Here is a 14,806-nt window from a genome sequence, read left to right on the forward strand (position 1 = left end):
AGGAATTTGTAGCCAGTCCGACGTCACTCATCCTGCATTTCGGTCTTATTTTTCACCGGGAGCGACGAGTCGCCGAGTGCAATTCCACACGGACGCTTTTCGCAGTATGCAACGTTTGTAAACGGCTAATAACGGCGCTCGCTTAATTGAGCAAATGGAAGACACATTAGGTGAGGAATTAGTTCAGGTTCAAGATGTCGAGGGATGATGTTTTGCTGCTACTTTAGCACGAAGTTGTAGTGGTTTTCTCACAGCATTATTCTTTTGCTTGATGCAGGGACAGAAGAGAGTTTCTGTGCGGGCTGTGGAACAAGAGCCCATGAGCCGTTCCGCATGAAGGTCTTGCAGGACATTTGGCACTGCGCCTGCTTCCAGTAAGTGTCTCCGGTCCATCATACATTTTTACCAAATGCACATCTGAGCTATGCGGGCATGGATCCCAATGTTGGTTGGCAGGAAATGAAGGCTTTATTTTGCATTGACAGTGGCGCTGCTCTTGGTCAACATGTCACTGTTTTGGTTTAGTCACAAACGGCCTTCAGGATAATCACAGACGCTTCTGTATCAGAGACTAAACACAAATGGTTTAGGTTGTGGAGTGAAAGTATGAACTGAGTTTGTTGTTAACACGTCGTGCTCGGTGGTGGATGAGATATGTGCTGTTTAGCAGCAGACTTTTAATGATTGACAAAGTGGAGTTGAATGGGAGTTGTGGATTTAAAGAGTTTGATGGTTCTCTTTATTTGTAAGTAGGTTCGTTGTCAGATCTCCCAGGCAGGTGACGCGCAGAGCTTGATCGTGGCGTGGAGTCGAGCTAGTCGTGCCGTGATGTCCGTCGGACGCCCGGCGTGAGCCGGGCGTGAGTCTGAGATGATTCTGCCCCGTGGTTCGCCCGATCTCTCTGTCCCGCGACAGCTCCTTTTATACAATTTTCAAGCGTGTGCTATGCGTCAGGGTGAGACGCACATCAAGGAGATCAAGGAATTGAAAGACATGAAAGGGTTGAAAAGCGCACTTCAAAATCATACACACGTGTGACGCAACAGATTTAACAAGTTGCTGTTCCATGGGGAGCTACAAGATGTCGGCATGCCGGTTAGCCTTTAATCATCCCAATATAAGCAGTTTGTAAACAGCAACTAGATTCCCACCATGAGATAAAATTGCTTTTGATCATCAGAAAGATATGACACGTGCCTGCCAAAATAGTGTAGTATAGTAGTGTGAGAATTAAGCTGAAGTTTAAGTACAACGTTTAGGTACAAAAACTTCAAAGTAAAAATGTGTTGTTATTAAACTTTTTTTTTTAATAAATAAACAGTTAAAAAAGGTAAAACATGGTTAAGTACATTCAACATCATCTGTTTCGGACACCGAAACAGAACATACATCACATAACCCTCTCGATAAAACGTTTTACAATTCTTGCACTTCGGCATATGCAATGTCCTTTTCACTGTGCCATATAAGAACAAAAATAAATAAATACATTAATAAATAAAACAAAAATACTAAAACAAAATTAAACCCATTTGAATGTATTAGGGTCAATAGGGTAACTTAACTATCTTTACAAGCTCTTAGGTTGCCATAATTTTTTTCCAGGTATCCCATAGTCTCTGAACTTTCTCTCGCTCACCTCAGACAATGAATGTAAGCTTTTCCATTTCATATAGTTCACTGATCACCTTAATCCAGTCTTTGGCTCTTGGGTGTTCTTTTATTCGCCATCTCCTCATGCGTCAAAGTAACATTTTATCATCCTTGACACCATAGAAATAATACTATCTTTATATCATAATAATATCTTTGTTATTTGTTGTTGTTGTTTTACACTTTTGACCTCTGTATTTAGCTTTTGATGACATTTGTATTTTTCCAAATCATCAACATGTTTGTTATCCCTGAAATAACCGCACTCAAACAACCTCAGATTTCAGTCCTGCCAAACTTTGCCTATTCAAGAGCATACACAACCCAGTCCTTGTTTCAGAGGCCAAGTTCCTCTCACTGTTGTGTTACTCATCATTGAGACGCTTCTCCTGCTTCTGCATTACTGTCTAATTTATGATGTCAAGTTGCCTTTAACTTGTCCACTTTCTCTATTCATATACTAATGGGAGTTAAGGTCCACGTGTGTGTGGCACTGCGGCTGAAGTGTCACTCAGCTAAATGTGCAAGGTTGCATTTATGACACACTTTGTTCTACATTTGTAAACTACAGAGTAATCAGATTGCCGGAGCGAAGCAAGCCAAACATACCTTGCCTGATGACACGCTGCCAATGGACCACCTCCACCTTGTATAACATTCTTATGCGCTGATGTCATTTTTGTTCCAGTCAACCTGGCAGTGTTGAGGCCTATATGTAGTAGCACCCTCCCGCGCTATGTCTGCATTCCTCACCAGCGATTCACAGATGAGAAGTCTGCTGTCTCAAAATTCGACTTGTGGAACCTTTTGTTTGTTTGCTGCAAAGGAAGCTTGCCTGTTCTTTTCAGCCTCATTGTGAAAGGGTGGAATAGTTCTGTCCTTGTTTTTGCTTCCGCCAAACAAGCAGGATTTGTTTTGCTACATGCACGTTTGTAGGTTTGTTTGTGTGTAACATTTGTTTTTCATGAATTGCAAACGCTGAGGAATGGGGAAGGGATGCCATACTGCGCACAGGTTGATCTGTAGTTGGCGAGCAGACTGCAAATTTTGAGCCGCAGGTGATGTGTTTTTTTTGTGATTAGAAATGAAAGGCATTGATTGAAATATGCTGATGAGATTCTTTTGTTTTGAAATCGGCCAACCCATTATACTACATTATACTACTTTCTCCAGACACTACGAGTCTGGAGAAACTATTTGAGACACAACCCACACAACGGTCATGGTATAAATCATGCTGCCTACATTCAGCCAAATCAATTTCTCAAATATTCTCTCATGTGAAATGGATTGGTCATTGAGCAAGTGGGAACATCTTTATTTCAGTGTCTCGTTGCTAGATGAAAGGACCAGTTTGATAAAGTCTCAAGTAGTTTGCGATCTAAATATGAATGACATGACTTAAGATGTGGGAGGCTGAGCTACTGGAATTGATACCAGATCTCCACTGCACAATCCAACTTGGCAGGATTATTTTGCTCGATGCAACACTGGCATGGCAACATCAGCGTCGGGTTTTTAGAGCAATCACATTCCTTTAAAATTAATAAAATATCTGGCTCAGAATAAGCACTCGGCCTGGATGAAGCTGTAAAATTCAGATTTGGAAATTTCTGAGATCATCTTGTTCCTCTGGACTAGTGGTGTCGTAAACATTTTCTGCTACTAAATCTCCTTTTAACTGAATAGCACAAATTTAATTTTGTATTTTCCCATGTTTCTGATTTCAAACTTTATTGTCCATCGTGTTTTTTAATATACGTATATAAATATAATAATATGATCAAGTGATGATAGTATATTTATGTAGTTCCATCGTCATGAAGGCCCTCTGGTGAGTCCAAAACAATCCTGGTGGCCTGTTGCAAAATTGAGTTTGACACCCCTCATTTCGATGTACTCTATATATCAAGTGTCATATAACCATTATGATTATTTACATTCATTGAACACACAAACAAAGTCCAGTATGGTATTTACATTTCAAGTTTTAATTGTCTTTCAACGTTTTGTCTTGTGCGTGTACAGCACACCTTTAAAGGGGGAGAGCTGCAGACACTAGACGACAAATAAATCACCCTTGCACAGAGACGCCGCTAGCTGATTTTACCGCCGGCTCATCCTAAGTGTAGCCATATGTGTGCACGTAAACAATCAAGAATGTGGATCTACAGTGAAAGCCACAGCCAGAGTTTGTGTCCACTCATTGCAGCAGTGGAGAGAAAACAGGGAATTAGCCCTGAAGTGCAGGTTTTCCTGACTCCAGCCCTCAAGTAGCAAACAGAGCTTGGACTTGGCCTCGAGCAGGAACAGCTCACGCCTGACCATAGTCCTTGAGTTGACACAAAGTCCTTTAAAAGCTAGAATCTTTCCAACTTCATTTTAGGATTACAGCCTTGTGAATATAAATTTTGTAACCACACTCCCTAGACGTGACTAAAGGGAGCACAAAAAGCAAGGACTTTTTTGTTTGGTGGATTATTTCTTGGTTGTAACTGAGCTAGGTGATAAATCATCCATCCCTGGAAAGCCCATTTATTCCCCTTTTAAACGGTTGGGCATTTGCGAGATGAGAAGCAGAACTTGCACCCAGGAATAATTTGCCAAATCTCCAAGCAAATCGTCATCCATATTAGCACGGTCTGGGACCCAAGTCTGTCCTACCAAATTAGCAACTTTTACCGCCACAGAACGGAGTTTGTCACAGACGTCCTGACCTCAAGCCCATCGAAAACTTGGTATCAGTTTGCGTATGCCAGTGTGGCCAACACAACCACGTGGGCTGGTTTATGAGATACACATTGTTAAATTGCCAAAATATCTTTTATTCTCAAACATTCATCATGTAATACACTATGTGTGATTTTTATGGTAGTTTGGCATTGGCAGAGATTGTGCTACATTGTCATAAGGGCAACTCACAGTCTGACCTCTCTGATGCTCATGCCACAAATGCAAGCTTCTTACAAACATGGGAGCGTTTATTGCAAATAAATAAGCTTTCCAACTGCACAATATAAGATTTAGTGCAAAGAATATTTGTTCAAACCAAGAAATAATCTAGCGAACACACATTTCCTTACTTTGTGTGCTATGCTCAGGGTATTTGTGTGCAAACTATTTACAAGTCCGTTTTGAATGGGCTCTAAAATGAAGTTTCATGCTGAGACCAAAATTGTATCTTTCCTTGTTTGGACTGCACAATGGGAAGAAAAATAATCTATTTAAGTCCCTGTTAAGTGAAAATAAACAGGTATTCTCCATCTACACCTCAAGAGAAGAGTGTGCTGCATTTTAGAGCCACAAAAACATAGCTTCGTAAAGCCTCCAGTGGTTGAAATATAACCCACTGGCTCATGGTGTGGCTGTTGCAATGATGTGCTCCATAGCCACCACACCAGCACAAAGCCCCCCGTTCGCACGCTGGCTTTCATTTTAGTCAGTTTTTAAAAATATGTATTTAGCCCTCCTTTTTTGCCTTCTCAGAATGACAATCACACATTCGGGGTGACAATGAGGCACTCTACAACGGTCACAGCAGGTCAAAGCCCTGGCAAAACATTGGCGCTCATGGGAATAAAAAAAAGAATGAATTCCCATAGGGCATATTTATTCAAAATGATAATGTTATGACTTCATCACCACAAGAGTAGTTGTTGATGTAACTTGTCATTGCTTATGTTATAATCCTCAAACCACAAACCGCTGAATCAACAACACCTTGCCTGACAACAGCCAAGTAGTACATTACATATTGCCCCATTTTTAAAAATTCGTTGTTTACATATTGCCCCATTTTTTAAAATTCCTCGTTTCTGAACTAATTCTTAATAACTCATTCACTTCCAGACAATGTGCAAAAATGTGTCCACTCCAGTGCAAGGGGTTTTGTCATTTTCACTCAAATTCCAGGACCCACAGAATATTGAGTTTTATGACTACATAAACATTCAATGCCGTGTAGGAAAACTTAGACTCTCTTCTTTTATCAGAAAAAAAGAGTTAATTCCTAAGCTATCTGAGTCTGGAGTTATCTAAGATGCAAGTAAGGGTGGTTGTACAAACGGCAAATGATGCCCCCTCGTGGGAGGGAAAAACATTGCCAGAGGTCTGACCAGTGCTTTATTTCGAATACATTCGGGAATGGCAGTGAATAAGTTAATTTCAGTTATTGACAATTGAAACACTTTGATCGGCGTCTGGCTTATATTTGAACGACCTTTTTAATATCACATATTTTGTCATATATTGCATTCAAAGGTCACTTGTACACCAGATATAATTGAATTGGACACAGGCGTTTCTTTCCGTATGAATGGAACCCACAATTTTATCACTCATTATGTAACTCACGGGAGAAAAATAGTGTTGGAGAATATTTGCAACAATCCCGCACGCTGAGATAAGGATCCGATGAAAGGTGAAACACTCCCTCCCAAAGTTCTCAAAGTCACAACTAAAGGTCGTGCTACCTACCACGCCATCTTTCAAACAAAAGAATACACTCAGCCGGAATGTGACTCAAGGAAATTGGGAATGTTTACTTTGCAATGTTTTTGCCGGCTGAAGTGTTGCATTGTTTATCGGAAAACCATCTGAGTTTGTTCTGAGCACCTCCCTATCTGGACCACTTCAAGGACCATTTGGTGTGGTTTCATAACATTGTGTTATGTAATACCAATTTAATGAATGGTCATGGGGGGGCGATTTTCACCACTTAGGGGGTGCTCAATGGTATCTTACCGGCTAATTAAATATATTTTTATAAATATGTTCCTTGCCTTTGTGTAATTTTTTTTGTTCTGATCAGTGTACAAACCGTGCTCATCTTGAAATATGGTCTTTTAGATGGGCTGTTTGACTTATTGAGGTCAATGTTTCTTGCCCATTAAAGCATTTCATTTTTCATTGTTGAAATAATTGCTGTTGAAAAAAAAATTGCCCTGCTAAAAATAAATTTCCCATCATCAAGGGTCGTCTCTCCACCTTTGTCTACACAATGCAATGTAGTCATAGTTGACATTTACCGTGTGTATACGAAGGTGCTCAATCTAGCCTTGATTATATTCCTGGCCTTGACGTGGTAGCTGCCCGCTCCTTTGCACACAAAATAATTGTAGTTTAAGCATTGCTTTTGTCTTGAGTGGAGAAGCTTTATGGTGGGGTCGTTATACGTGTATTATTTCACAGTTGTGCAACAGTCGAATACCTTGCTCACAGACAGAATCAGAGAATACGGACAACTCAAGATTTAACTTTAATTTCAAGCTTGATGAGTGAACAGGTCATCCGGAGACTCCACTTTCTGGAGAAATACACACTTTCCCTCACATGTCCCCTTTAAGTTATGGCCAAAAGCACTCAAATCAGTCAGTGCCAATGTCAGTCAACCTGAATCATTTACTTTGTCCTGGAACATGAGGCACGAGGTCAAGAAAGGAAGCTTGAGTACACCATCAACGGTCTCTCTCTGATTTATCATGTCACGCTGCATACTTGGAACGGTTCCAGGGAACTCGGATTAGAAAATCACAGATCCGTTTCAAAATCCGTTGAAGAAGCAGAAAAAGGTTTAGGTCTCATTTTGCAATTATTTTAATTGCAAATCTTATAGTTTCAAGAACTTTTTTGAAGATGTGCAATGTCCAAACAATCCAGCAATCCAGCAGCCTTTAGGGAAACTAATCAGAGCGCTCTATCGTCAATTGTTCTCCGGCGTCCAAAGTTGCTGCCCAGTTTTGCTTAACCAGTAAATCTTGTTTCACAGTCTGCAGCTCCCTCTCAGTCTGCCCCATTTTGCATTTCACACATTTTGCCTAGAATTTAAGATTATAAATGCCCCCTTACTTTAACGAATGTCGCTGCAGGTGACAATAAATACAACTTCCACAATTTAATTCACTTCGATTTTTCAACATCTGCCAGTTAATGCAACCTTTGTTTCTTTATTTACCACACTGGAGCACTTTGTGACCAAGGCTTGCATTCATCCCGAATTACAAAAGTTTCGCACCTTTAAACAAAAGGCTAATGAGGTGAAACCCCTTTCATGTCAACAACTGCAGACTTCCTCAACAGCTACCACGTAATGGCTTACTCACAACAAATCATTTTAGCATGTCACTCTCTCAAGCAGCAACATTTGAAGGGGAAGGTTGCAGCAACTCCATCCACCCTCATGCCTTCCCAGTTTCATAAAAACAGCCTTGCTTTTAAGAGGTTTGTTGAATACATTTCAAACAACAAGCAAAAAAGGCTGACCGGACCTGTTTTTGTTTTCCTAGGTGCTCTGTGTGCTGCGACCACCTGACTAATTGGTACTATGAAAAGGATGGGAAGTTGTACTGTCGCAAACACTACTGGGAGAGGTTTGGAGAGCTGTGTCACGGATGCTCTCTGCTCATGACCGGACCCGCAATGGTAAATATTTCACAATCGCTCGACTGTATTCTGACATCCACCTGACTTTGCAGTTCATTGTATCCGATGCATGGCACAAGCTCATCTTTTTGCTTCTAAATGAAATTTATTTTTTTAATTGTTATCATTATTATTGTTATTATTGTCACCTCATTACTCTTGAAAACTGGTGTCAAAGTCAAGGCTCGGGGGCCAGATCTGGCCCGCCACAACATTTTATTCGGCTCGCAAAAGCAAATCAAGCATGTCAAGTTCCATGATGCTTGCTAAGGTTCGAACACAAATTTCAAATTGTCAATGGTAAACCAGAATATCTGTCATTATTCTTGACTTCAGATTTGAAAATAAATTCTTCATTAATTTGTTGTTTGCTCTGCATGTAATATATGGAGGGGATTAAACAGTCTAATGGCTTCCCCTAATTCAAAACGGCCCTCAAGAGGAAACCGTAACTACAATGTGGTCAGTGGTAAAAAATGAGTTTCACACCCTTGCTCTAGATGCTTGGACTATTTATTGATTTTGATCCACACCAACAGGCCACTTTGATGTCCACTTATTTTTCACATACGACTGAGTGTATCATTAATTTCATTATTCTGTCGAACATTTTGTCACAGCTGTAGTGCTTTAGAAACTGAGTTGCGTCATAGGGGACTAACTTCAATTGCCTTGTTTGTATTAGCTGTCGTCTTCCCCCCTCCTCTGCTAAGGTAGTTGTTTTGTGTAAAGTGTACGAATCAAACTGTAAGACCAATTTAGTGCCCCTTACATTGCGCTTGGCCACCATCAACCCATGAGCCAACAAATCCCCCCCTTTAATTAGATAATACCAGAACGCCCACAGAGCGTTTAAAAGCAGTCTATGTTCCACTTTCTCCCTTCTACTTTGGATGAATGCGAACATACATTACGAGGCAGGAGACTGTACGCTTTTCGCGGTGATTACGTTTACAGACGAGTGATACTTTTACATTGGCCGCAGCTGAACATGGCAGCCATCCAACCCCCGTTGGCCAACAAAGTTTCCCCCTTGAGGCCTCATTCTGCACCAAAGTTCTCCACAGTTGACCTACTCCAGAACATAGCAGATCGTGGTTTGGGGGCCCACCTCATGTTTAGTCTCCTGTAGTGAAGTGGCACAGGAGAGTGAACAAAAAAAGCATTTGTGAGCGTTTTTTTGTTCGTTGACTTGTAGGGTATCCGAATGGAGTTGATCAGACTACAGTTTTTGGGATAGTTAGCGTAAAGTACTGTTTTTGTATTTATATTGGCCATGCTTGTTTACCCAACTGTAGGTAGAAATTTTAAACAATACTATATTTTAGCGTTCGCCAGTACGTAATTGCAATGGATACATGCATGCGTGTCAAATGTGGTGGTAAAGGCACTTCCAAATTTAAATGAAACCACCGTGTTATTTACTGTATTTCTTTTTAATGTGGAGGTAGGAGACACCAATTTCAGGCGCAGCATAATGCATTTCGTGGAAAAGAGCAGCGTCTAATAGAGCAAAGGTAACCGTTTGAGAAAATACAGTATGATGGTTAAAAATAAAGATCAGGAAACATTTTTCTTTTAGAGTTAAATACCGTATAGAGTATTCTGTTATGTAATTAAATGTAGAAGAGTTTTGTCGGATTCAAGTCTGTCGTATTGTTACAAAGAAATGTGTGTCACGCCAACGTCATCCTCTCAGTATTGACTCATAGCTGTATTTATCTCTTTAGTTAAAAAATAAATAAAGAATATTTTAACTCATTCACTGCCAAACGATGTGCAAAATGTGTCCACTCCAGTGCTGGGGTTTTTGTCATTTTCACTCAAATTCCAGGACCCACACAATTATTGAGATTTAGGACTACATAAACATTCAATGTAGAGTAAGAAACCTTAGACTCTCTTCTTTCATCAGAAAAGAATAGTTGACTCCACTGGAGTAATATGAGCTCCAAGTAGGACCGGCTGTACAAAAGGCAAATGCTCATAAGAGGGGAAAAACGTTGACCAGCGCTTTATCGGGACCTCCCCGCAAGAAAAACCAAAACCCGAACAAATTCGGGAATAGCACTCCATATCATATTTACGATTGCTGAATAAATTCGGGAATGGCAGTGACTGTTAAGGATATTTTAATATATAGCAGTAAAACATATGGCTATGGTTAAAAAAAGAATAATAATCCATATAGGGCAGGCGCAAACTAAATTGCTCATACAAACAGGTGGATCTGAAGCTGATCTACGAAGTGCACACACGCTGTATTGCTCGTGCCAAATGTGCAAAATTGCCATGCGGTTTATTTTGCATAGTCTGAGTAGGAGAAAACAATATGCAGATTAATGTCACACTTGCACCCAAGACAAATTGTGATGGGTGATTTTGTGTCCTTAAATAGCGCGTATGAAATGCAGGTTCAAATAGCAGTGCTCTGCATAATCTCAAAGGAAGTTGAGAGATAACAAGACCGCTCAGGTCAACATTTTTTAAATTCTCCAAACAAAAATGATCACAACGATGCAGTTGGGGAGCTTCTTCAATGTGACTTGTAGCCAGTCACAAGAAGGAGTCATGCCATATAATGTATTTTCTTTTCTAAAACTCACTGACATCGCCCACTCATACTTCCAGATCCATAACTTGAAACTCAATTTTTCACTTGCAGTGTTGTGTCTTTCACATTAAAAAGTGCATAGTGCAAAATTCTCTGTTAAATATGGCACTTTGCATCACTTCACAATCATGCTGCAAACAAGCACAAGCAATCTGATGAAGAGAGTGAACATGCACTTTTGTGCGACCAGTTTCAGGGGTGGAGCACGGTCAGCTTGTTGCTGTCCGCTGCTCTTTAACTCATTCACTGCCATTCCCGAATTTATGCGGGAATTGAAAAGCATGACGTGGAGCGCCATTCCTGGATTTGTTCGTTTTTTTTTGGGGGGGGGGGGTGTTGATAAAGCACTGGTCAGACCTTTTGTTCAGCCACCCCAATTTCAAGCTCAGATAACTCCAGACCCAAATAATTTAGGAATGCACTTTTTTCTGATGAAAGAAGAGAGTCTAAGGTTTGTAACGCTACATTGAATTTTTATGTAATCCTAAAACTCAATATTCTGTGGGTCCTGCTATTTGAGGGAAAATGACAAAAAAAACAAGTACTGGAGTGGACACATTTTTTCACATTGTCTCGCAGCAAATGACTTAAGGTTGGAAAAACTGAAGATGAAATAAAAATCTACTTTCTGCATCTGCTCCTTGTTAAGTTAAAAAAACAAAAGTTAAATCCTGGCCATGTGGGAAAAATAAGAAATGCCAGTGTTGAGTACCTGCTTCATACAGTAACTTGCCAGTCTTTATGGATAGATTGCCTCTAGCTTTCGCTTGATGGTCTGTTTTTTTTCCTCACTGTAATGGCAACTTCTTGCTCATGCTGCCTTGTTTTGTTGTGTTCAAAAGCAGCCGCAAACATTCCACTGAGCGTCTCTTGACATTGCAAAGGTTTTGTGATTCTGACCATTTAGCATCCATATTTCCTTTTTTGACAAGAAAGCAGTATTACAACTGCTCAGGTATGCGATGATCTTCCCTTTGAAGTGAACGCAGAAACATTTGTTCATCTCGCCTGAGAGAAAAGAACACAAAGTGCCTCAATTCCAGAACGATAACAACGTCAACAAGATTGCACACGTGAGCGATCGCTTTCGGGGACTGGAAAACGAGACGGGGCATCTCAGTTGTCAACTTGTCGATGAGATCATAGGAGCTTCTAGACTGGCTGAAACCGAAGCAGGTGTTGTTCTTGTGTCAGCACTGACGGCTGGAAGTTCAACCAAGACGCGACGCAGAACGCTTCTTTGATTGGGAGCAAGAAATTCAACAACACTGTTTATGTTTTCAGGTGGCTGGAGAACACAAGTATCATCCGGAGTGTTTTGTGTGTCTAAGCTGCAAAGTGGTGATTGAGGACCGGGATACATACGCCTTAGTGGAGCGCTCGAAACTCTTCTGGTAAGTCACAGGAGCATCAATGACCACTGCGTCATAATATTTGATATCTGTGGGGAAGCTCTTCTAAAAAAAATGCTAATCTTATTTCAGATTGTACTGGACTTTCACCTGTCTTCAATTTTCTATAGCATGTAATAGTTGTCAAATTCGCAATATTTGTGATTTGGCATATATGCTTGGCTGTGTGTGTGTGTTTTTATTCTGGAATTCTGTTTGTCAGAGTAAATTACCCATCGAGAAACCTCTTTGGCTGCAATGATAAAGATTTTGATAAATGTGTACATTATTACAAATGATCCTACTGCATATGGATTGCATTGTCAGTTTGAAGGAAAGGAAGGGAAAGTTTGTCTTCACCAAAAGCACAATAGTATTTTTATTCGCCAACATCCATCGTCTACTTCTCCAAGGTTGGATCACAGAGACAGCAAGCAGTGACCTGTAATTTTGATTCTGCCACAATACGGTATTTCATAATCTATTGTTTTTGACCCAACAATTGATTCTTTTCAAAGGCTACCTATCCGTCATTATTAGTCATTTTCCATTACTCTGTCTGTGCCGCACCTTTGAGTGCTGCAATTTCAAACAGCAACCTGTCGGCACATGTTATCTCACCTTGTCTGCTTTTTTTTTGTCTGCAGCGGAAAGTGCTACAAACAACTGATCCTCACCCCCATGTTGGAAAAGCGCTCTCATGACTCCATCTTGGACTCACTCCCTCACACGGTGACGCTCATCTCAATGCCTTCCGCGGCCAATGGCAAGAGAGGCTTGTCCGTTTCGGTGCTGCGTGATGTCAGTGGCGTGGCGAGCGTCCAAGTCACAGAGTGAGTGACCCTCCGGTTGGGTGCATATTGTGTGCTTCCTGCCAGGGCAAGTTTTCATGGACTTTCTGATAAGCGCAGCTTTATTTATTTATTTTATCTGTCTGTCTGTCCGTCCCTGCCTCTCTATCTATCTCTCTTTCTCTCTCTCTCTAGCTATCGAGCTAGCTTGCTACCTCTCTACCTCTCCACCTATCTACCTCTACCTATCTACAGTATCTGTTTATTTGTTCATTTGCATCTTAGCTCTTCATAATGTCTCCACCTTCCACTATTATCTACCTACATAACGTTTCCAGCGGGGTAATTTACACCGTTACGAACACATGTCCCTGCGTGTGCTTTTGTTTTACGACCAGAGTCAGAGGGATGCTCATTAGTCCCGAAGTGCGTAATGCCATCCATGTTGGAGACAGAATCCTTGAGATCAATGGTGTACCAGTGGGGACGCTACTGGAGGATGAGGTGACTTTGCACATGTTCCCATCTCAAAGATAATATTCACTCAGGGGCGTGGTTCGTAAATTCTAATTACGTATGAGTAGCACCTCACCGCCATATAATTTCCCCTTGTTTTCACGCATCAACAGCAGCCGGAAATTTTGCCATTCCGTTCATTCCACCTTCATTAATGCATTCTTCAGCGGGGAGAGGATGAGATGAGAAATTATTGCAGTACCTGCGAGTATGCATTATCACAGCCTTGCACTCAAATCATTACTGTCGCATCAAAACATCTCTCACTCCTTGCTACAGCTGCACTTTCTTTAGACACTTGTCAGACATGTGCAGGACCATCACATCCATTGCAAGAGCATTTCTGAAATATTATGCATTTATGTAGTAGAAGTAATAATAATATAATAATTAATAATAATAATATAATAATTAAATACTATACTAATACTAATCTAAACTCAAGTGTATTTCTACAGCATTTTCAAACAGACAAGATGCATATAAAATGCTGTACATGGATAGCTACCATATACAGGACAATAATAATAATTATGATGATGATGAGGATGATGATTATTATTATTATTATCTCAACTCAACTGTATAGAGCACTTTCAAACAGGCAAGCTGCATACAAAGTGCTGTGCACGGACAACTATCATATATTGTACAGGCAAATAATAATAATAACAATAATACATTCTAGTTGGAGGTGCCTGTACTATAAGTCACGGGTGTCAAAGTCAAGGCCCGGCGGCCAAATCTGGCCTGACACATCATTTTATTCAGCCCCTGAACGCAAATCAAACTTGTGAAAAACCATGATGCTTGCTAAAGTCCAAACCAAATTGTTAACCACAATAACGGTCATTTTTTTTATTAAAATGTGAAAACTAGTTATTCATTAATTTGTTGTGTTCTCTATGTGTAATATTTGGAGGGGATTAAACAGTCTAACGGCTTCTCCATATTCATAACAGCCCTCAAGAGGAAAACGTAACTACAATGTGGCCCACAGCAAAAAAATGAGTTTGACACCCTTGATATACATTAACAAACAACAATAAAAACACAATTACGATATAATACATATTAGCCAAGCAAAATAGTGTTTTTTCCCTTCAGAAACATAAAAAAACAAGTCAAATTCTGATTATCTTCCATGTATTAATAATTTCATTGGAGGCCTAGAACCGAGTGATCTCTTTAACTCAAGATGCAGCCGATTTTAACATCATTAAGAGTTGTTTAGGGATTTTTTTAAATTGCCAAAATTTGGCTGTGGTGAGTATTTTAAGAGCCTGATAATACGCGACCTCTCATATTTTGCTGAATGTATTCATTTCTGGTTGTACACTGGGACCGGTTGAATCAAAACCTCTGGTTGTGATAATCCAACACGTGTCCACTGACTCTGTCCGCTATTGATCGTCAAAAGC

The 14,806-nt window shown here is 40.3% G+C and overlaps 1 protein-coding gene across 1 annotated transcript in view; it reads left to right on the plus strand.

Moving 5' to 3' along the window:
* Nucleotides 1–14,806, plus strand: part of limk2 (LIM domain kinase 2) — a 22,033-nt gene continuing 7,227 nt past the window's right edge. Inside the window, exons 1-6 of the mRNA XM_088994385.1 lie at nt 1–170; nt 278–374; nt 7,938–8,073; nt 11,972–12,081; nt 12,726–12,911; nt 13,268–13,373. Of these exons, the coding sequence (XP_088850511.1) occupies nt 155–170; nt 278–374; nt 7,938–8,073; nt 11,972–12,081; nt 12,726–12,911; nt 13,268–13,373 (651 nt within the window). The 5' untranslated portion in view covers nt 1–154. The remainder of the gene's footprint in view (nt 171–277; nt 375–7,937; nt 8,074–11,971; nt 12,082–12,725; nt 12,912–13,267; nt 13,374–14,806) is intronic.

This window comes from Hippocampus bargibanti, linkage group LG04 (genome assembly GCF_051943395.1).
Source record: "Hippocampus bargibanti isolate YZ-2025 linkage group LG04, ASM5194339v1, whole genome shotgun sequence".
Lineage (NCBI taxonomy): Eukaryota > Metazoa > Chordata > Actinopteri > Syngnathiformes > Syngnathidae > Hippocampus > Hippocampus bargibanti.